We start from the raw sequence: 23,729 nt of genomic DNA, 5'->3' as shown, positions 1-23,729 counted from the left end.
TCAAACATTTAATTCGGACAGGTACTGTCAACAATTGGACCATCTGAAGGAAGAATTGTGCTCTATTAGAACAACGCCAGGTCACTCACATCGAAAGTGGCCCGCCAGAAGCTTCGGGAGTTTAGTTAGGATGTTCTTATGCATCCACCCAATGCTACGGAACTCGAAACGAGTGCTTATTATCTGTTGCTGTCCATGGCGAATGATTTAGCTGGTCAAAAATTCGCCTCAAGAGAATATTATAAAAATAGAATAACCTAGTTTTTTCCAATATGGACGAAGGTTTCTATGAGAGTAGCATTATGAAATTACCTTCAAAATGGCAACACAAGTTAATGAACATAAATGTGCTTATTTGACTTAGATCAGATAAATCTAGTTCTGCTAAATAAAATCTTCAATTAGACACTAGACCTCATATATCGTATTGACTTGCAGGCTAATAATTCGCTTTATATGGCAAGTATTGAAACAAAAGACTTAAGCAGCAAACTGCAGCATTATGTGGGTTGAAAAAATTTTAAACTTGTAAAATTGTATGCTATTTTTTTGAAAGTGCTGTGATATCATTTCCATTTCAATTACAAATTAATAAAATCAGAGCTAAGCGTCATTAAATAAGAATGTTTTAAAGTATACCTTGTGCTCCAAGTAAAAATGAAGTAAAAAAAAATGCAATATTTTTAATTCAAAATTTTGTAAAAGAAGAGAAAAGTTTGACAAATAGACTCGACCTTCAACTTAAAATATCAACTTTTCATTCATTAAACATTTTGAGAAGATTATTATGAACATTTCTTTCGCTGTATTTAGTTAACTAACCATTACATTTAAGGAACATAAAGTTGGGGTTTTAAAAGATGTTTTAAGAGTGAATGAAGAGATTCACTCGAAACTTTGACATCACTTGCCATCCGAAAAAATTTACAAGTTTCAAATCGATACTCACTCATCTTGATGATGTGCAGTTTGTTTAATTTAATATTATAAAAATAGTTCACATATTGGTCAGAATAGTGATGACAATTTGTGCACCAACGAGAAAGCTACAAGTCATTTTATGCAGTTTTTAGTCTTTTTTGTACGATTTAGTTGAAATTATTAAAAATCAAAATTCGTTTAACATTTATTTGGGCTTGGATGCATTAATACAACAGTATACCTATTAATTAAATGTTGGCTTGCATCCTCTAACAAAGGAATTGAGAAGTAGACTGATTTCACAATTACTGGCATTTTTACATCAATTTGTGTTAATCTTTATTACATTAAGGGAATCTTCCCGATACTTTAATATATTGTAATAACTATTCTGCCATACAGGGCGGAAATTCAGTCGTTATTGTGTTGCAATTACTAAACCGACTACAATAATTCATACGAGTACATAAATGTATTTTTAATAAGTTATTCGTATTAATTCAGTGCTTTCAAAACTCATCAACTGTTGGTTTCTCAACAAATGTTGCTAAGCAAATCAACAGTTGATTCGAAAAATCAAGAATTGCATGCAGTACTATCGCTCGCTGGTCAACACATTTTGCTCGAAACTAAAAAGTTCAACACTAAGAGACGACAATTAAACGAACAGCCGGCATAATTCAACGTACACAAAATGTTTACCACTTTCTATAAACATATAGATATTGCACAGTTTTCATGAATGAATAGCAGACGGTCAGCATGAGTTGAATGTAGGTGCAGTGCACTCACAAATGAATGAGGGTATACTCATATACAGGGAATGTCTGTGTTTGTTGGTACTAAGAGATAACAGGTATAATGAATGATATATCCAATTGCCACCGGCGGTTATTGGTAATAACACAAGAATATGTGAAGGAACTGAGCGGCAATATGCTCTTTCATTCAATGAGAGCGGGAGAGATCGCTGGTGAGTGAATGTTGCGTTTACTTATCAGATACCAGCTTTTTGTCACATCTTTTCGTATATGATCATACAAACCCTCGATGGAAAGTTCCAGCGTATTGAAAAGTCCATCACAAAAAAATGAAACTTCATTGAAACCGTTTCGAGGGTGAAGTATAACCAATAGATTTAGCCTAGACTAGACTAGATTTTTAGTATAGTCTCAAAAAGAAAATAATTCGTAGATTTTTACGACTTTTTTTACTCTCTTGAAGCTGTTATATAATATATGTTTCACATAGGTATGTACGAGTATAATATGTAGGTATTAGAAAAGTACTCAACTGTGGTCATTTCCATTAAGTATAAAAATTCCTTCCGGTTTTCTTTATTTCATAAGTTCGATCAACGTTTTAACACAGATTATGTAGGATATTTGGATTTCGTTTAAGATAGTAATAGACTGCCTAGAATATATTTAAAGTACAAAAACTCTTGGAAATATTACTTTCATTAGAGTATATTTTAAATGCTAAGCAGTCGGCCAACTACAGCTGGGCTAATTTTTGTAGTATTCAAATATACTGCTTCAACTATCTATACTAAACTAATTTTGCTTTATAATATCAAGATAGTAGATTCATCTGACTGGTATATCCGGGTTTTGAAGCAAGTATATGAAAAAAAAGTCCGGCAGGGAGATCTTTTGAGAATATCCATATGTATGCATATAAATGGGTTTAGAAGTGAGAGGTACAAAACAAACTGGTAGCAAACGTTTGGCCCTGATCTCTATTCATCTGCTCCCACCTCTACATATTCGAATGCATACTACTATAAGAGGCCACTGCTTGCTCGGCGCTGAGTACTTGTCAATTGTCGAGGCAGTGGTGGTTGAGCAGAGTGCCGACGACAACAAATGAACAAGTTAGTGAGGTGCGATCAGCGCTGAGCGGTTTCTGCCATTTACGATGCGACGCTTCAAATCAGTCTACAATTTGGCTTATTCGCGTTTGTTCGATCGTCGGGCGATAAGCGGACGTCTGCAAACAACTGGCAGGCAGTGAAAACACAAGTAAGTGGTTGTTAGTGACCAAACAAATGTGTGAGTGAGTGAGCAATAAATAAGTTGTCGCCGCCGGGCCAGAACCAGCCAGCAGACAAAGGTGGAATAAAACAACAAAAGTGAAGTGAAACAAAACGCAAAACAACAAGTAAGAGAAGAATAATGAACTTGTTTGTATTGCTGATGCGTTACCAGCGCCGTCGATGGCTGGTTTGTTCCTGTTTTTAAGTATTTTGGCCACCATAATCAAAGTCCGCAGATAAATGCGTAGCAAATGAAAAAATACACCACAAGAGTTGCAAAAATTAAAGAAGAGGAAAGTTTAAATAAAAAACACACTTCAGAGCATGCTGACACAATAAAGTGACAAAGAAAAAATACGTGAGTGACTGAGTGAGTGAAGGCATTAAATTTTATGGCACTAGGTACTAAACCAGAAAGTAAAACACAGAAAAGGTGTAAAAAATATACAACTACAATATAAAACTGGTACAACAGCGCTAACCGGACTGGGTGGTGCCGTGAAAAAATTGCAAAAGAATAACTACGAGCATATTTTGATTATTTCCTTATTATAACTTATAGCCTTTATCCTTTGTTGTTGTTTCATAAGCTGAATATCGCCCAAGAAACGACACTTTTTGTGCAATTTAAAAAAGACATGTGTTGTTGTTTTTTAGTAGCTCCATTTATTCACGAATATCTTGCTGCTGATTTGTTACACAAATAATAACAAAAATTCGCAATATCAGCGCAAATGTCAAAGTTGTCGCTGCAGCAAAACGAATGAAGTGCAACTGCAGTTATCGTTGCTTTGGTTGTGTGCCTGTGTTTGTGTGTCTGTTTCTCGTGCATTCAGATGCACTGTGAGTGTTTTTGGCTAAAATAAAAAATTTGTTTACGAACTGAAATTCGAGCTAGAAAATATGCGCTGATCAGAAAATTATGCATTGTTATGGCGAAATTCACGAAAACAAAAGCGAGTGATAAAGTAGAATATGACAAATATGTGAAAACAGTTATAAATAAATATTAACTAAATATAAAATAAATGTGTATATTAATAAATAAATATTAATAAATATACAAAAATATAAAAAATAAATATATATTAATAAACATATACAAAATTAATTTTAAATTAAAATGTCTTTTTTAATAGAAATGTGCAAATATTGAAGCAAACTTGCATATATGAATGTATATAAATACGTGTGCAAGTTTACCTGCAGAAATGGCAGTAGTAAATAAAACAAAATTTATCGTCGTCATCAACCGCGCACAACAGCTACAACAAAGTCGTCATGCTCAAGATATAAATCGCCGCTTCCTAGTGTACATATGTATGTTACATGTGTTGAGTTTTAAATACACATGTGTGAATATATGTGCATATGTGTGTATGTACATGTGTATGCATGAGTATATTTATATATGTACATAGTGGTGTATGCATGGCTTGATAACTCATATCAGATTTTGCTATAAAACGTGAAATTTTCAAAGCAAAAATATGCAAAAAAAATTATTGTTTATAGTTAATTGTCGATCGACCAAATTCACGAACACAATTTTATATACATACATACATACATACATGTATGTATAATATATAAATATATGTCTACATATATACAGCTGCGACCAATAAAATAGTAGAGGGCATTCGTTACATAAAATTTGACTTGATAAAAAACAACAAGAAAACATAAGTCGCAGTCGGATTCTTCCAGAAGTTGCCGAACGAAATATTGTCAGGTATGCCAAAACTCCTCCAACAATGTCTGCTGTAGAGTACGCGAAGAATTAAATTCAGCGGGCGGTGATCATGCTGTGAGAAGGAGGTTACGAGATCATAATTTGTATGCTCGAAGCCCTCGTAACGTTCCTTTATTAAAATAAATATAGTTTAAAAAAACTAAAAAACACGCTTTTAAACCACTTCAAATTTAACGGTGAAAAATAATTCCTTACATAAACTGACAGAAATATTAACCGAAAAATACTTGTATTATTGTGGGAAAAGTGTGAGGTGCTCGATATACGAAAAATATAGCACAAACCATCCCAGTTAGAGCTTTACCTTTTAGCTAAAAAGACTTCCTCCCAGCGAGTTTGGTTGAGTTAGCTTTAGCGGTTTGGAAGGTATGTTTATTCAACCATTTAGGGGGCGGGGCTACACCCATTTTAAAAAGAATCTCAGCCTTGTTGCTGTTTTCCCTGTACCAAATTACAGTTCGATATAATAATTTTGTGCTTAGTTATGGCGGGCCTCCCTTGGGTGCAAAGGAACATATGTAGCAAGTTTCATCAAGATCTCAATATATACTCAAATTATCGCTTGCACAGAAAAAAAGTTACAAACATACAAACATATAGGTGAAAAGGTGAATAAAAACGTTATAAAAAATCACATAGCATAACGTCTTAAATTTGACCCAAAACACACCAGCAGGCTGGCACAGGAGTGGTTTCGAGTTAATGGAATTGAGATTGTGGATTGGCCAGTCCGATCTCCTCATCTCAATCTCATTAAAAACCATTTGGTTTATATAAACAAATGTGTTTGGAAAGCTAAGCCCAAAAACAACAACGAGCTTTTGTACGCAGTTAAGGGTCCATAGCGATCTATATCTCCAAACATGTGCGCAACACCTGTGGACTCTATAAACAGACACTATATAGTTGTGACTACAAATAAAGGCCACACTACCAAGTACCAAGTATAGGTATAGACAGAACTTTGCAAATATCTTTCAAAGATCATTTAAGATTACTTTTTCTAGCCACTACTATTGTATTGCCCCACTTAATTGACATTAAAATAAAGACTTACGTAAGAAACCGTATACTGCATGTGTGAACAAAATGCAACAAATGCACAATGCCAACAGCGTCAAAACTTTTAACAATTGAAAAAGACCCTCTACTATTTCATTGCTCGCAGCTGTATATGTGCATATATGTATATACAACCTAAAAGTACATGTATTTAAAGTCTTACATGCATTCCAGTTTATAGCGATCGCTACATAGTTTCAAATAAGCACACCCATATGCACATATGCGCCTATATCCTTAAGCAATTTTATCGACACGGTGCATGTACAGTGCAACCATAAACTCCAGCTAAACTAAAAACAACTATTTAGCTACCAAAAACAGAAAAACAAAAAATACAAGTAGAGCACTTGCGCATATGCGCTTATTACCACCGTTCGAGAATACGAGTGAACGCACATATTTATACAACTTACAAACACTTGCCATATTAGCGCGCCACTGTAGTGTCCGTCAAAAGCCAGCCAACCGGTCCGCAGAGCACAATCCAACGCATCAAATCTTAACTCGTTCCATTCAATCACCATCTCAACCAACTAACCAGCGACCAACTGCTAACCTCCCTAACCGCTACAAATCAGCGTTTCCCTCACAGCACTTACTCGTATACTATCCAGCGTTGCTGCTCTGACCACTAGTTCACTGATCGCACAGAGCGTTTGACGGCCCAAACAGCTGTTAGCCTTTTTGTGGCAATCACCAACACGCTTCAGTCGCCAGCATGTAAGCAGTAGCCTATGTGCTGGTGGTGCTCGCATATGTGGTAAGTAACAATTACCGTTATGCACTGTTGCATTGTCAAACACAAACAAACGCACACGGGCACAATGTACAATATTATTGTGCAATATATTTTGTAATGCAAATCACCTCAAATGCAACATTCAATGCTTGTAAAACACAAAATTTAGTTTAAAAAAGCGGTTTAAAAAACTAAAATATTATAAAATCTAATTTTTGTTGTGCAAAAAGTATATAATTTCAATATCCCTATATAAATTTGTCTAATTAGCCACTTCACACTCTGGCATTTTCACATAACTAAAATAATTGTACTTTTACTAATTACTACCATCGAAGTTATACCAATTTGTTGATTCAACCAATGTTTTCTTCACCTTATAAGCATATATACGACCATATTTATATGTATATACGTACATATTTACATATGTATGGTATATTGTATACTCTCAACTTCTTGCTTTAAACGGTTCTGTCATCCCACTCGCTCACACACACATACACAATACATGAGGTGACAGGTAAGCAAATTCCCGCAGGTGTCTGCATTGCCACTGTATATTAATAACTGCCGAATGTTGTCTTAGTATTGGTGAGATGTGTTTGAACTATGTGCCAACCCTGCATGAAATTTCAATTGAATCTTTTACTATAAACGGTGTCGATAGTAAATGATCCAAGTATATTTGACTGATTTATCTAAAAATTCGAAATGAATTTTATTTAATAACAATAAATATAAATTTCCTGAATTAAATTCCAAGTTTTAAGTCTAAATTTAATAGAATATAATGGACAGGCTTTTGAAAAAATTAAGGGATATGTAACAATGGGTAAAATTTACAATGTTATACCATTCTTTGAATAAAAATATGGATTTATTCTTTGTTATTTAATCCCACCTAGGCTATGCCAAACCTGACGAATACGATGAGTTTGGTTGTTCATTCGTTTTTTAAATTTACCTTTTTAAGTGAATCCAAAAGAATTACTGACACAAAACGCTGCCCGACGACAGTTTTGTTTTCTTGCCTAGATACTTACATATGCAGTGATATATCCACGTTTTGTTCATTGTCATAAATCGGTGCAGAGACTCATTCTTATTGCGTTTGCAACTGATAGAGGTAAGAGCTTTGAAGAAAAACTCGGTGAACGTAGTCTAAACCATAAAACCGAAAATTAAAAAAATTTAATAAATGAACTTGTGATATCATATAAAGCTTTCCGGTAAATTTGAGTGCTGTTAGTGACGAACAAGTCGAGAGGAAGTCGAGCATCTGAACATTTCCTTAATGGAGAAGCTCTATTAAGGGAAATGGAGCGCAGGAAGGCTAGCCGATTATTGTTGGAGACTTAAAAGAGACCTTACAAAAGTGAAATATTTACGAAAATCTTAATTATAATCATTTTTCTATAGTGCTTAAATTTCCATATAAAAGATCACTTCAAAACACATAAATTTTCCTACTGGCTTCATTCCCAAAAGAGTGAACTATAATTTTTATATATCTACATACATTTATACGTATGTATTTATATACAACACAATTCTTGAATATACCAGACATTACAAGTAGAATCTCTCACAACTGCCTTACTGCTGAGCGTAACTATCCAAATGAGATATTCTTTTACAACTCTAGTAACTCTTTTCTTTTAAAATTTGTTCTCGATAAAATTAATCATTGTTGTTTATTTCTTGTATTATTTTGATTTTTTACTGAACCTATAAAAGTATATGTCTCATATTTACCTACCGTTTTGTCTGGAATCAACCTGTATACCTATGCGTACATAAGAGAATAAATCGAAATATAAATTTATATACGTACATATGTGTGGAGTGGCAAATTCATAACCGCTCCGTTGCAATATTCAGCTTTGCATTTATTGTCATTGCCATATTTTCGTATTCTACTCATTAAGAGCGAATTTTTACTTTATTTTTTTCAGTTTGGTTGCTCTTTTTTACCGGCGCTGCTGTTTTTCGGGGGTAATTTTATTTATTATTGTTTTTATTTTATTCTTATACTCATAAATTACCCTCTGCCATCCGTTCCAACCAATGCCGGTATTGGTTTCAAGGCCATTTATTCACAAACCCATTCATCTTCTTTTAATGCAGCGTTAAATTTAAATACTGAATGTGTTCCCACCGATTCGTTGCGTGTAAAGCAAAGTTAATTAAAACATACTTATCTCTAAATTGAGTTTCTGATTATTTTTTATTTAAAGTAGTTTGTAAATTAACTCACCTCGCCATGGGAAAGAATCCATTTCTAAGCTTTAAAGTTTAGTACATATGCGTAATGCAAGCCTTATTCATAAGATGTCACCAGAAAAGAATTCTTCTATTGAAACCTATAATGAGTATGTATGAATATTCTTATTAAAGCAGAAAATGTGTGTGAAGATGTAAGAGTTTACCAAACTGATAGTGTATTTTAAAGTAAATCAAATACATTTTTCACCATTTACATAAATATCAAATTGAGTAGAAGCTTTTTCGATTTTTTGAAAACCTTTTGACATAAAAATGCATATGTTCATGACGTCATGGAAGGAGAAGAGGCTTTATTTACAATCACTATGACAGTTTGATTTGTTTATGACGTTACGTGTGGCAATTATATTCGCTAAGGAAAATATTTCTATCTAATAATCTGTAGCATTATTGGCCTTTTTCCTTAAAATAGACGTATCTTTCTTTCCAGCGATGACGCTCTCGACGTTCTTTAGCACATATGAATGGTTGGTTTACCCTTTCCTCTGGCTGGATAACACTCATTTAACTATTTTTTTGCTATCAGCAGTACTTTTTCATCATAAAATGTAATGCTTTTTGAATTTCTTCAAAACTTACGTCACTAGAAATTTGAAAAGTTGATCTGATTAAGTATAAATTATATGGATTCATTTGATAGACACATTACGATCTTTCCAACGTAACCAATAAAAGCTGTCTTCGGTCACCATTTCACTACTCTCTAGCTTTGTGCGTTGCTCTCTTGTCAAAAAAAATTTACTTGTAAAAGCAACAACAAAGTTATCAAGAGATTTCCGCGATCACTCACTATATTTGTTGAACTAATAGTAAAAAAAAAACAACTATACGATGCTTCTAAATCTTTGGAGAAGTTAGGGTGTAATATCTTTTCAAATATGACATGTTAATCTTGATAAAATCAGTAATTTTTGAAACCATGCTCAATATATGTTGTTTATTATATTTAAACTAAATATATAAGATTGTTATAGAAATAAGTTTATGCTGAAATTTGATGATATTGTTGATATTTTTCTGAGTTAATTCACTTATATATATTATTCCGTGTACAAAATGATACACAATGTGGAAGATTTCTGAGAACTTCGTGTTGTAACTTGGATTTTTTTTATTTTATAAATAAGTCGATAAAAACGGGATTCTCTCAAATATTTTATAGTACATAAAATTATTATTATAGTCTAAAAATTTAAAATGCTTGAAATTATGAAATTCTTGACACTTTAATGTTGAGAACCTCTCCACAATTGTTATTTGGAGTGTAATGCTATTTGTATTATAGCCAACATTCAAAGATGCCAGCATTTCCCTTCGTTACTATAATATAAATGGAAGACGCACTAGAACAGCTCTACAATGGTTTTGATGCCGCTAAAACTAATTTCAAGTACTCTCGGTACCCAGATAAAGACTTACTACTTCATTTTTTAATGGTAAGTGTAGTTTTCGAGATTTCACAAGGGTCAAAACGGGAAAGTTTCTTGAACGGTATACAAAACTCGGACCAGTTTTATTTAATGTCTTAACATATTGCTTCATAATTCCCAATTTGTTGCGCAGTGAAGGTAAAACAATCTTATTTCTATTAACTAAAGGCGGATTTATGACATTTTGTTTGAGAAACTCATTTTAATTAAAAAGCCACCATGCTATTACGAGAAACTATTTAAATGCCTGAGTTCAAAAATTGAGGACATTCTTTTAACAAATCACCATATTATTTCTCTCTTTGAGTCTAGATGCTCAGATCGTTCTTTTGAAAGGTCAAGAACTCTAACCAATTCACTTTAAACTTTATGGAAAACAGTGAAGGCCCTGTTGACACAGTAAAATACTCCGACCATCTGATAGATCTAAAAGACTTTGACTCATAGGAGATGCTACATCATCTTATATGCACAGTCGAGGTTTTTTAGCAGACGGTAAATATGTCATAACAAAATAAGAGAAATCAATGTGATGTTTCGGTTCTGTCCAAATTATCGGCACACTACACATTAAATTATTAGGTTTACCGTCGGTCCACTGTCTTAAAGTTCACTACACAACTTGCGTACAATGTTTGAAACCCACTATTTATTCAGAGAATTCATCTCTATATTAAACCAATTAACGTATGTTTTCTGCACTGAATGTGTTATAGGGGTTTTAAACTTTTTCACCACAAATCTAGCAAAATATATTTGGATTATTCACATAACACCTTCTCGACGACAGCATGTTAATATTACTAATTTTAAAAATAAATTAATACTTTAGAGTGATAATAATAAAAAAACATTTTTTATGTTATCAGCGTTCTATAAAAAATTTAACGTAACTTCAAGATTTTGACAGCGTTGCACGACATCTTGAGGGCTAACAAACCAAAGAACTAGCGACCCCCTTTGCATAACAGACATAAGTATTTTTAAGAAAATAATAATTAACAGTCCATGTTTTGCGATTTCCTGGAGTGACATTTCTAAGCACTAAGTATTATTTTTAAATGTTATCCAAGCCGAAAATATAAAGCTAAAAAGCAGTTATTATTTTGCAATTACAACTCTGTGTGAGCTATAAATTTATAACTGAAATCGCCGTTTATATAATAATATATTTCTGTACAGCTGTTGCTTGCCTCCCTTTTTCGCAAACGTGATCAGCAGCAAAAAAAAACAGCTATTTATTACCTGCAACAAGGGTATACATGTGTGTTGCACATAAACTTATACGCAACAAATGTGCAACAAGACGTCCGACTGGCATGCCACCAACCAGGAAGCATTGTTGCGTCTCCGCGTCTGGTTTCGAAGCTGGTTTTCCCGCCTGACCGATTACCAACCTGACTGACTCTCAATCGATCCGGTTATTTCTTCAACACGAATCCATGGCTGTTCGATTTTTATTCACTACATATGTTTATGTATGTGTACGTTCGCATTATAAGACTGCAGACGTAAAAAGCCACTTAATATGAAGCTTGTATGTATGTAGATATATATGCATATTTCATGTTTAACTCCTTTGTATCGTATTACGTCGACTAATAAATTGAATGCGTTTTGTTCATGTAGCGTTAATCGCCGAGTTCATACAACGACTCCGGCACTGATATCGTCAATATTATATAATTTTATTTGCACTAACACACATGCAAATCCAATTTACGGGTCTTTTTATGAACATATGCCACTTTTCGTGTAATAAGCAGATTTTTAATTACATTAGGTGATCCATAATAAATTTCAGATTCATTTTTTATTTCTTTTTATTCTTGGACCTATAAGTCTCACATTAGATTTTTCATCAATTAAAAGATTTTTATAATTTTACAAAACGCGACAGCTGCGCTATAAATCCGCGCTTTTTAAGAAAAGCGTATCATTGGTGCTGACCTGTATTAAATAAATCATCACAACCTCTTTGAAAGTCGCTAATAATGGCTAACTTTTTAAAAGACACAGAAATATAGAAAGAGAGATCAAACCATATGCATGTCTCTCTCCTTAATAGTGTTTATAAGCGGCGTAAAGCTCTAACCTCAGAACTCGACGTCTGCGGTTGCAAACAAAAGTATGTGGGTATATAAAAGAATCAGATAAATAACTGGTGCAATCGATGGAGTGAATCTTTGGAGCTCCAACGTTTTCCATACTAACTAACTAATGATTGAGTACTTATGCAGAAATAATAAAAGAAAAGCTAATGCAAAAACCAAAAGTCATCGTATTGGTCTGCTTTTGGAACCAACACTAATCAAATATTTGACTGAGTTTATCTTATAATATAATTTTAGCAGAGTGAATTTCTTTAAAATATCCGAATGTATGTTATCTGAACTCCTCTTAATTATTTTCTAATTTACATATATGTATGTACTTTCAGTAAACGCCCAAACAATTTATGTATGCACAATATTTCTCATTGTCACAGTCACCTCATTTATGTAACTCAGTATACACTAACAAAAGGAAGGCATTTAAATCCACTTCCACTATGTGTTAATCCCTCAAGGTATTTTGCAAATCTAAAGCAAATTGTAAACACTGGGAAAAATATTTGAATGTATTCCAATTTTCTTTAACTGGTTAACACCTTAAAGCCTTTTAGTAGGGGTGCTATTACTAGAAATACAACGGCCTCATTACTTGTACCTTTGCTGCATCGGAACTTTATGGATTTGATGAGTATAGTGGTATGTTGTTAAAAAAAAATAATCTTAACAGAGTTGCCTTATACGAAAAGTTGTTTCGGATCAAGCGTATCAGAAATATCTTCCCAATTCTAATATAGCAATGTTGCATTATACACTAACGACAAATAAATATCCTTGTCAACTCGCTTCCATTCTATCGGAAGCAGAAAAAATATAAACTGTGCCTCTTTAAACTATTTTCTTGGGAACTAGAGCATTCAAACCCATCACATATGATTCAATACTACAAGAGAGCACTTATTATACCTTCGAATAGGACCTTACACATTTAGATCGATATTATATAGCTCATTATTGGCATAATGGGATAGCTGAATCGATATGCATGGACTGGGAGAATTTTAACACTTTAGACACAATATTTTCATTCAAATTAACATTTAATGATTATACGGTTCTAATCTTTCCTGGGCGAGTAGTAAAACTTATGTTAAAGTCGCTTTCACTGTGAAACGCGCAAGTATTTTATAAAAAAACAACTTCGATTTTAGAGCATCGGAAATGCACTACTATTGAAATGAAGAGTTAATATATATTACTTATTCTTACCTAACATAAAAGCGATTTGTCCAACTTCCTCGCTTGCCCTGCCGACAGTAAAAAGACGTTATGAGGCTGTAAGTTCACTGCAACTTATCTAAACTATCACTAGACCAAGCGAAACGCCAAATCAAATATAATTTTTTGTTTGATTCAATTAACTTTTTAACATGTACCAGCCGTGGGGAACCCCCAATACTAGTTGCAGAAAGCATTCTTTACACAAAAATTTCATTACCTCAGCGAAAAAAAATTGCAAGTGCTACAAATAACAACAACGTGGAGAATAGAAAATAAATAAAAGTAATAACAAAAACTGTGTAGTTGAGGGAAAACATCCAGCGAATATGCTCATTCATGAGTACCTATTTCGAACCTAATTAATTGAGGTATGCGCCAAAAGTGTGCCGGGCAGGTTAGTGCGGATGTTGGCGGCTAGTTACATTATACCTTACACCTGCAAAGCTAATGTGAACTTGCAAATAGTGGAAAAGAAGTTAGATGGTTTACATATTGTTCTAACGGCACATTCTGCCATTGCAGTTGGGCTGCAGAGGAACCGTGAAATTGTGGACTTTTTGAACTCAGAGAAAAGTAATGACACAAATAACTATAAACGCTTCAAGTCAGTGAATTGGTGGTATAGATTTCACGCAAATTTCACACGCCTTTGAGGAAAAAGAACACGCAAGCATTCGCAATATCGAGATTGTGCGCGAATGCAAGAAACTCATTGAAAAACTATTTTCGGATGAAATCTATTTAAAATTCGTCTGTGGACATTAAAAATATCTGTGTAAGTAATTTTTGTGTTAATTGTATTATTCTTTTTTCCCATTGCAGTCCCGTCGCAGAGGCGATTAAAGAGTACTAGATGTGCTCGTCGCCGTTTCGGTGATTGCTGCCTAAGAATGTATAGACTGAACTGACTAAGGCCAACATACATTTACTTACATTCATACACATGCACATAAATAGGACTCTTTATAAGTTGTGTGTACACGCGTGTTTATGCTTGCGCACATGAGAGCAAACCATTACCATTTTCACAACCAGTGTGATCATTTAAAAAGCGAAAAAGACAATTTCTAAATACGCAGACTCAAAAGAAAAAAACACAAAAACAATACAACAGAAAAATGCACGAGCTCTTCACGAAAGTACTCTCTAAACGTGATCTATCCCGTGCTGGCGATCTTTTTTCGGTACCAGATTCGGAAATCGTCAACGACATCAGCGAAGTGGTAAGCTACTAAGAATATGAATGTATTAAGCAACATACTGATGTATGGTTTTTAGAAGAACCTTATAAAAATCGAATAATTATCTTTTAATTTCCAAAAAAAAAAAAGCTCTCCGACATCAGTCCGATCATTTCACATCCGGACTACCTCAAAAATAATAATGATCAGTCGGTGGTGGAGATTTGCGTTACTCGAGTGCTCTCTTGCATACGTGAGACAAAGACTGCAGAACGTTATTGTGCCGCTTTGGTTGATTTATTAAAGACATGCTTGTTGTGGAACCTCCAGCCGGCTGGAACGGCTAAAGAGGATCCACCACATGCAAAAATTGCCGCTGATATTATTTCGAGTATATTTTTGGTAAGTTAAAAAACCTCTTTAAACCGGCAGTTGTTTTTTGAAAAGTAAAGAACATTTTGTGTTTTGGCAAAATTCGACTTTAGATTCCGACGAGTTGTAACAAGGATTAAAGCGATCAACGACTTTTTGTTAACACTTTTGTAGCACTTTTGCTTCAAAGTAGAATAAAGTCTAGCCATTTCTTCCTTGCGATCATTCTAATTCTCCCGAACCAATTATCCAACCTGTTTAATATACAGACTTGTCTTTTGGAGATTAGGTACACATATTAAGAGGTCGTATCGAATCTGTTACTGTAATCCCCATATGAGAACAATTTTGTACAGACATTGGAGCCAAAAATATATGATTTAATAAAGTTATTGTCTAACAACGTTCCCACGATCTCGATGTCAATTGTCTTACAATACGGATTCTTCTTTCGTTTCGATGTCATTCACTAATGGAAATGTTATGTTAAATAAATCTTACGTCGTAATATAGTTTTTAATAACATTTGAGCTTAACTTAGAAATATATTTAATAACAGTAACCTTATTTTATTAATTTATCTCCCCACCTACATGCAGAACTATGACAAAAAGGAGCTGATGAAAATATCTCTGCCTGTCGCAGTGCAGTTTCTGCCGAAAGGCAACCGTGAATTGTCCCGAAACTTGGCAAGCTATCTCTCCTTGGCAGCCATCGATTATGCCTACTTGCTAAGCCCACATGTAACCTCAATTATGGACTCCATTATGGCTGGTAAGTTATATCATGCACCTAATGAATACACTGTACAAAACCATATATATAATGTTCACAGGTAATTTCGGCTTATTGCGCGTGCTTTCACAAATTTACGAAGTTTCGCCGGATGAAGTGTCGCCTCACGCACCAGTACTAGTCGCGCTGCTGCCACAATGTGACTCACAAGAAAAACTAGCTGTTTTACAATTATATTTGCTTATTGCGCAAAAGACACCAGCGGTGAGTGAAAGAGAACACCATGATTCATTGGAAAATTGCAATACATAATTAATTATAATTAGGTACTTGAAAACTGTGTGCCACGTCTATGCGAATTGTTGTACGACAACGAAACTGCCACAATAACAATGCAGATTTTACTGAAAATTTCCGAGCAGCGCCCACTTTTGATAGTTGAACACTGCGAAAAAATCAAAGCTGCCTGCAAAACCAATCCGAATACGGTTTCCTTGGCAGCTCAAATACTCGCTTCGGCCGGACGCACGAATAAGGTGAGAAATATGAAGAAAATACCCCAAATATTGTAAAAGTTAACGATTTGCTTCTTTATTCATACTTAAAGGAGCACGCACAGTATGCACTTGATTTTGTTCTAGAACACTTGCCACATGCAGATCGCACATCACAAACGAATTTACTGCAGGAGGCCACCAAGCTTTGCTCATCATTTCCCATATTGTTCACCGATAAGGTGCTCGCTTGTGTACGTCAAAAGAACGCACTAAGGTGAGCTCAACCAATATAAATGAAATAAAGACGTTCAAACGAAATATACATAACATATTTAAATAGTCAACAGCAACTCTCCACCTCTGACATTAATATGGATGTTAGCAATAAGACTTCAGGTGGCGTGACAATTGTGAATTTAAATAGCCCGACAGAGCCCCCGCCGCCTACACCCACTGCAGCTGCAGCAGTGGTGGCCACAATGCTCAATACAGCAGCAACGGCCAATCATAATAATGTGCCACACACCTCAGCCACATCGATACCAATCACTGCCGATTCAGTTACCAGCCCAACAACCGTCTCGGTGGCCGCAACCACTGCCACCACAGGCCGCATGCACAAAAGCAAAAATAAGAGTCGCAGTAGCCCCAGCAGTCCAAAAGATGGCAGTCGCAAGGCGTTACTAAGCGCCCAGTTAAAAATTTGTAAGTTACAGCAAAGTCCAAATCGTACTTTGACTTGAAAATCTCCTTATTTTAGCAACAGCACAACCAACTGCCGTGAACGCAAACACAACGGTTATACATCAGAGTCACAACGCAGCCGTGACAGGTGCGCCGCCGCTTGTGCCGCCTACTCCGCCACATACCGGCTATACGCGTCGCGTCAAGCTCGGAGACTCGCGCAGCACTGGTCGTCTGCATCCAACAGGCAATACGCATCGCAGCATGACGCGACTCAATGTCGCGGGCGGATCGGTGGGTGGGCTGCACAAAAGTATGACGCGACTCAGTTCATCACAGCATATTAACCAAAATGGTGGTTCAAGTTCTAACAATGCAAATAATTCGCAATCTAGCGGCAATGTAGTCGTACAAACACCAACCGGCGCCAGCACAACTACTGTAGGCGCTGGTGCGTTGCCCAAAACTCCAACCAGCCCTAGCAGCCCAGGATATGTGACACCTGTGCCACCGCTGAGCAACAATGTTATTATTACTGGTCACAACAAATGGGGTATTCCCTCGACTCAGGTGACATCTGGTGGTGTCACAGTGACGACGTCTCCCACGAAAGTCAGACCCCACTCACAGGGCCCTACTACATTACTCAACTCAAGCACTGCGTTGCTAAAATATAGTACTGATGCATTAAATCAGTCAATTGGTGAGTGAAAAATGTCAAATTTGCATAATGCATGGCAACGACTACTGTTCAAAGCAACTGAGTAGCCAATCGTAATTTTTTGTTTAGTATTCTATCTCTTGTTACAGTATACCAAAATCTCAAGGTCAGAATATCGCTCAAGCTAAATTTGTAGAAGTTGATAGTTAGTAAATAATATCCTTTAATTTATTATATTAATCGTTAACTGAAACATTAAACGTAAACGTATGGACGAACGTACAAATTAACACAAACCTACTAAACCCAACGATTTTTAATTTTAAAGAATGTCTCTTTTCTCCTACTACGAATTGTTGCACAGAGTTACTTCTTACAAATAAAAAACATGGTTGTTATCTGCGTTTTATAGTAACCGAGATCAATAGCCATACGCAATAAAATATCCTATTATAGTAGAGATATCCTAGACAATATGGTAGAGGGCAAGTATGGAGACAACTATAATCTAGTAGCCTTATGCAATAAAGTATCAACATAAATTATACAAACTTCTTAAGTTAGGCTCAGTATCCATTCTCCATATTACCATATCACAAAAAAAACAATTAGGCATTTTGAAACAAATCTAGTTTAGCCATAAGTACACTGAAGTTGCATATCGAAAATTCGGGCAAGTGACTGTTCAGTTGCCACGAAAAAATTCCAGCCGAGAGACCTAATTTTGACCATCCGGGGTATTAAATCACACGATCTTGGAGGCCACGCCACGAGATAATGCCTTACCAAAAGTTTCCTTCAATAAGTTGATTGTTTTGTTGGTTGTATGACATGTAGTCCAGTCTTGTTGACACCAAAGCTCGTCCACATCGATATCCTCCAATTCAGACACGAAAAAGTGATTGATCGTGGCCACTACCAAACCAACAACTAAAACTGAGATTTTTCGCTGAACAACATTTTTTTGTGAATCGGGTTTCGTGGGTCACCTCGTTTTGGGCCCATTCACCGAAAGTGCGAGCTTGATGATCGTTCGGCTTTAATTCTAGCACGAGTTGGATTTTGTAGGCTCCAATTGTTGTGTGCGATGGCGAAAGAACTTATTCGGGTGTTCTTCGATAATATGATCCACAGCAGCAATAGCGTCTTCGGTGCGCACTGTACGGTGTCTCTGTGGATACGCATTATGCACTAAAGTAAACATGATGCGAAATCGATCCATGGTTGGCCGAAAAACGGACTCTTCCAAGCGATTATGTCAACCGAATATTGGACGCACAGCGCGATGTGTCTCGCGAAACGAACTAAACTGAGTATAAATGAAGTAACAGCTGTCCAAAAGATGAACACCGAAAAAAGTATTGCCTCATTGAAAAATACAAGTCGAAAAAAACAACCCAACAATTAATAACAAACCAACCATAAAGTGATATCTTCCTTATCTCGTTCATTAGCATTTGCTAGGATACAGAATATTTTTCAGACCAATCATTGAGTCAAACCGCATTATAATAATTTATTATTTATCACAATAAAATATCTGCTTTACAGGTTCAATTTCCATACCACAGAATCCGGTTTCAGTACATCACGCATCGCCAGCACTGCCTCAACAGAACAATGGTAATCAGAAGTCTGTGATGAAATTACCCGTAAATGGAAATGTAAGCTCTCGAAATCTAGTACGACATGGCGTATGAGTAACACATGCTACTAACAAACTAACTCCACTTATTTTGCGCAGAGTACACATGAAGTGATCGTCTCCGGCCCCACAACCAATATGACACCACGCCGAAACAACAACAACACCAGTCGTACACTACTCAATGCAAATAATAGCTGTATTTTGGATCAACGTATGAGCACATTTGAACCCTATCAGATCATGCGCGATCCAGTGCAACAATTTTGCGAAAAACATTTCGGTTCAATAAAATCGTACATGGACGATGTATCACAGTCGTTACCGCCGCCAACGCGTTGCAGCATTGAAGGTGAGCGTGCGACAATTTATTCATAAACACAAACATAGAAACATACAAACATATTAGCGAAGTGAAAATCTAGCTTCAGAGAAATTACATCAAAACACAGAGCGGAAGTTTAAAAAGAAACCAAAAGCTGTCTTTAGAAGTTACCTCCTAGTGGCTCTGTGTCTCGATGTTGCCTCAGTAACAAATAACAACAACATAATTTGCCATACTATTACAACTATTCGTTAAATTAATTGTGTTTTCGTCAACTTTGACCCACTTGTTTCCTCATTTTACTACTCAATGCCTACTAATTCTTTACGTTTTGAAAAAATTAATTCAAATTTTATCATCTCATTCTCGTCTCGTTCTCGTTACACTGCTGTTATGTCTATCCTACATATGTACTTATATAAATATATGTATGTATGTATGTATGTCTACTCGTCGGTCGTCGTCTACCTTCGAACTATCGCTGTATACTTCTACTTTCCCCTACGTCTGGTACTTACGTCAAAAAGTTTCGAATGAATTTGCAGAGCGTCGCACCAAAAAGGTGGCCAAACTACACTTCGCCTGTCAGATACGCGGCCCGCACTGTATGTACTCGAAGACCTGCTTTACAATGCGCACGCGCAACCCCAAAACCTGGATACATTTGATGTTTTTGGATTTTCAAGTGCGACATTACGTAAGTAAATAATTTAAATGTTGACTTAACAAACCATTTATGGGATAATTTTTTTAATGTTATTGCTCAGTGCTCTAAATTGTAATTAACATATATTGAAATGACATGACAACTAGTTTCATTCAGTGCAAGTAAATACTTGTAATCATCTGAGACTCTCGCTCTTTTACAATAGTATAGACTTTTTCAATCAATTCGCAAGGTTTTTAGTGGGCATGCGAAAAGCTCGTTGCTATCATATCAGGAAAAACTCCTTGTTTAGGAAAAAACTCCTTTTTAGATTATTTAACTTTTAGAACACATTCACTGAAAGGTAGTAGACGAATTTATTAAGTACTAGGCAATGTTCGAGCAAGCAAATACCTGCAGCAATATTGCGGCACTGTTGTTTTTCTGCCGATACTCAGCTGATACTTATACTGCAACATATTTGCGTCGAATATGATGCCTTGCTATACTGCCGCAGTGATTGAGACCCGAACATCCCCCTACTCTGTTAATGGCGTTTAAAGTTTCTTCGCTTCATAAGGATAAAGCCAAAGAACGTCCAACCGTTGATGCCATTTTTACGGCCCTTTTATTTACTTAAAGATGTAAGCATAGGCCTACCATACAGAGATAGTTAATCCTAGCCTTGCACCTCAGTTATTCTTGGGTGTTCATTTGAAAGTGCACAATTCTGTTTGCGAAATGGTATTCTAATTTATTTGCAAGCCCTTCTGGAATTAAATTTGTAATCAGTTTAACAGGCTCTTCACTGTCACTGTTATTTATAGAGTCAGCGTTCTCTGAGGAAAAATGCAATATTTCATCTTCGCTAAGCACTTGATCAACCAGCAGTTCATTAATGTCATCAAATACCAAGTCATCAAAACCATTCCCACCAAATGCGTGTGCCAAAAAAGGGAAACCCAAAATTGAAGCCCAAAAACTTTGAATCGTGCTATATGGAATAAAAAATTGTTTGCCAAATCAAAACGGTGTAAAAACAGAATTAGGTATATGTATTGTAGATATCTAGTTTGCCTTTTTGTGTATTTGATTATACTTATTACTTGACCAATCCCAACCAAATTTGACAATTGAGGATATGCAGATATTCCTATCATACATTATAAAAGTGGATGAAATCGAGTGACAAAACCACGGCTACTCCATACAGCAAACAATTATATTCCATCCAATCTTTCACTTTACAAGTATACCAGTCAAACATCAATGAAGATTACAGAATAAAACTTAGCAAAAATAATGCCCTCAGTCTGCCCAGGACTGTCAAAATCGGACTATAACTTCCCAAGGATCTAGAAACCTATGAGAAATATATGAGTACCCCAGTGCATATGGCTGATGCATATGGCCGAACATATCGGTGAATCTATGAGTTCTAGTCTGCAAATTCGGGGAGAATAATTTTAAGATGATAACATGCCCTTGTGCCAAAAATGAGTCAAATCAGATCAATACCTTCCTTAGCCCGAACTTCTGGTTGACTTTATACCTCATCTATCGGTCAAAATATAAGAAATCTTATTGAAATTCAGAAAGAAATATTAAATATATTTAAAATATTTTACTTACTTGCTCTCAACTAGGTGAAAGAGAAAACCGTTCTCAGTACTCGTGAACCAGGTATCAGCAATTTGAAGAACATTTGGCAAATACTCAAGTGCGAGAACCGCAGTTTCACCGAATTGGTCACCAGCCAGTTTCCCAATTCAAAGGTTTGTATTTACCTTTACTACTTATATATGTTAAATATATAATTAATAATTTAAATATTTCTTTGTTTATTACATTAATATGTTTCTTTGATTTGTTATTATTTCCTCCTCTTGTTAACTTTTGTTCCCGAAGGATCGTGAGATTCTCGTTAACGAATTACGCCACTCTGGCTTCTTGGATGTATTCGAAGTATCCAAAACAGACACCTCTAACCCAAATTGCAATGAATTGGAATACCAGTGGGGCTGTCTGCTGTGTAATCATCCCGACAAAGCCGTTGGCTTTCTCAACGGTAGCAACCAGCCAATGATCGAGGGTCAGCTGAAAGAGAAGAAAGGCAAATGGCGTTTATTTCGCCGTTGGCGCACAAGATATTTTACGCTCTCTGGGGCACATTTATCATGTAAAGGATCGGTAAGCTATATTGACTTCATTTAAGTTTATTTTTTCTAACTTTTCCCTAAACCCTAATCCCTACAGAGTGGTGGCGAAAGCATTGACGTAAATCAAATACGCTCTGTGAAGGTATCGCGCGGCGCTCGCAACATACCTAAAGCATTCGAAATTTTCACCGCCGATCAGACATTAATACTCAAACCCAAGGACGGCAAAAATGCCGAAGAATGGGTGCAATGCCTAAGCATTGTGGTGGCGCATTCGCAAGCCCGTGATAATCCCACTGCGAAAACAAATAGTCTGCCCGCACGTGGCATGGGCAGTAGCAAGCCATCGTTTTAGTAAAACATATATTCATAATATATATATTAATTTATAGAGATTTTTCTTACTTAAATACAAAAATAAGCTTCAAAAGACATATATATACATATATCTATATATATACATATATATTTAAAATAAGTTGTAACAAATAATACAAAACTTCATTGAAAGAAAAAAGACGCTCAAAAAGAATTTAAGGACCACAAATGTGTAACACACATACATATACGTACATAGACACGTACGTAATTTGTCTCCAATAAATATCATAATATAAATTACAAATTTAATTTTTAACCGGCAACTTGACATACAAATATGTACATACTATATATATATACGTATGAACTCTGTATGTGTACTTAATTTTTGAATAATTATATGGCAACTACCTAAAACGTTCTTGTTTGTTTTAGATAATATATTAAGTAACTAAAATATTTATTATAAAATAATTAATCGAATAAATGTTAATATACAATATTTTTTATACATAATAAATGCTATGTTAATACATATCTAAATAACATACGCCTCTTCTAATTGCTGGACTGAACTTTTCCTCCCAGTGGGTGTAATCTACAGCTTGGAGAGCAGGAAGTCTTTAGTCATATTGCTAATGAATACTGGAATTATTGGTCTCTTTTATCGGATATGTGCCGAAGATTTTCCATAGTCTACTAAGGGCTTTCATACAAAGTATTATTTTTTTTTATCCTAGGATTTGATCCAACTTTTCAACAAAAAGAAGTTTAAGTTTTAAGTATAAAAAATTAACAACACTCTAATTTTACATTTAATAAAATTAATTTTTTTATAAAATCTCAAATATTTGTATGGCAGCTATATACTATAGTGAGTCGATCTGAACAGTTTCTTCGGAGACTTGATCGTTGCCATGGACAGTAACCCAT

At 35.3% G+C, this 23,729-nt stretch overlaps 1 protein-coding gene across 7 annotated transcripts; it reads left to right on the top strand.

Moving 5' to 3' along the window:
- The first annotated feature begins 2,764 nt into the window (after nucleotides 1-2,764).
- melt (ventricular zone expressed PH domain-containing protein melted) lies at nucleotides 2,765-23,342 on the top strand. Of its 7 annotated transcripts, none has more exons than XM_070112281.1 (15): nucleotides 2,765-2,945; nucleotides 14,393-14,793; nucleotides 14,902-15,153; nucleotides 15,723-15,897; nucleotides 15,959-16,122; nucleotides 16,185-16,394; nucleotides 16,466-16,629; nucleotides 16,696-17,060; nucleotides 17,116-17,742; nucleotides 19,252-19,364; nucleotides 19,445-19,697; nucleotides 20,216-20,367; nucleotides 21,963-22,091; nucleotides 22,225-22,506; nucleotides 22,573-23,342. In XM_070112281.1, exons 2-15 carry the CDS (start codon nucleotides 14,689-14,691, stop codon nucleotides 22,828-22,830), a joined length of 3,249 nt encoding a protein of 1,082 aa, XP_069968382.1. In that variant the 5' UTR covers nucleotides 2,765-2,945; nucleotides 14,393-14,688; the 3' UTR covers nucleotides 22,831-23,342. The 7 variants fall into 7 exon arrangements, with proteins under 7 accessions (XP_069968382.1, XP_014091701.2, XP_069968379.1 ...); XM_014236226.3 differs by having other exon boundaries at nucleotides 20,198-20,367; XM_070112278.1 differs by having other exon boundaries at nucleotides 2,774-3,084; nucleotides 20,198-20,367.
- Nucleotides 23,343-23,729: the final 387 nt, after the last annotated feature.

Source organism: Bactrocera oleae, chromosome 6 (genome assembly GCF_042242935.1).
Source record: "Bactrocera oleae isolate idBacOlea1 chromosome 6, idBacOlea1, whole genome shotgun sequence".
Taxonomy (NCBI): domain Eukaryota; kingdom Metazoa; phylum Arthropoda; class Insecta; order Diptera; family Tephritidae; genus Bactrocera; species Bactrocera oleae.
This window is presented reverse-complemented; position numbering and strand designations above follow the sequence as displayed.

Excerpts from the sequence above, each read along its gene's own strand:
- melt (XM_014236226.3), top strand. The coding sequence starts at position 14,689 with ATGCACGAGCTCTTCACGAAAGTACTCTCTAAACGTGATCTATCCCGT. Across the intron at positions 16,123-16,184 it reads TTGCGCAAAAGACACCAGCG|GTACTTGAAAACTGTGTGCC; the intron begins GTGAGTGAAAGA and ends AATTATAATTAG. Across the intron at positions 16,395-16,465 it reads CGGCCGGACGCACGAATAAG|GAGCACGCACAGTATGCACT; the intron begins GTGAGAAATATG and ends TCATACTTAAAG.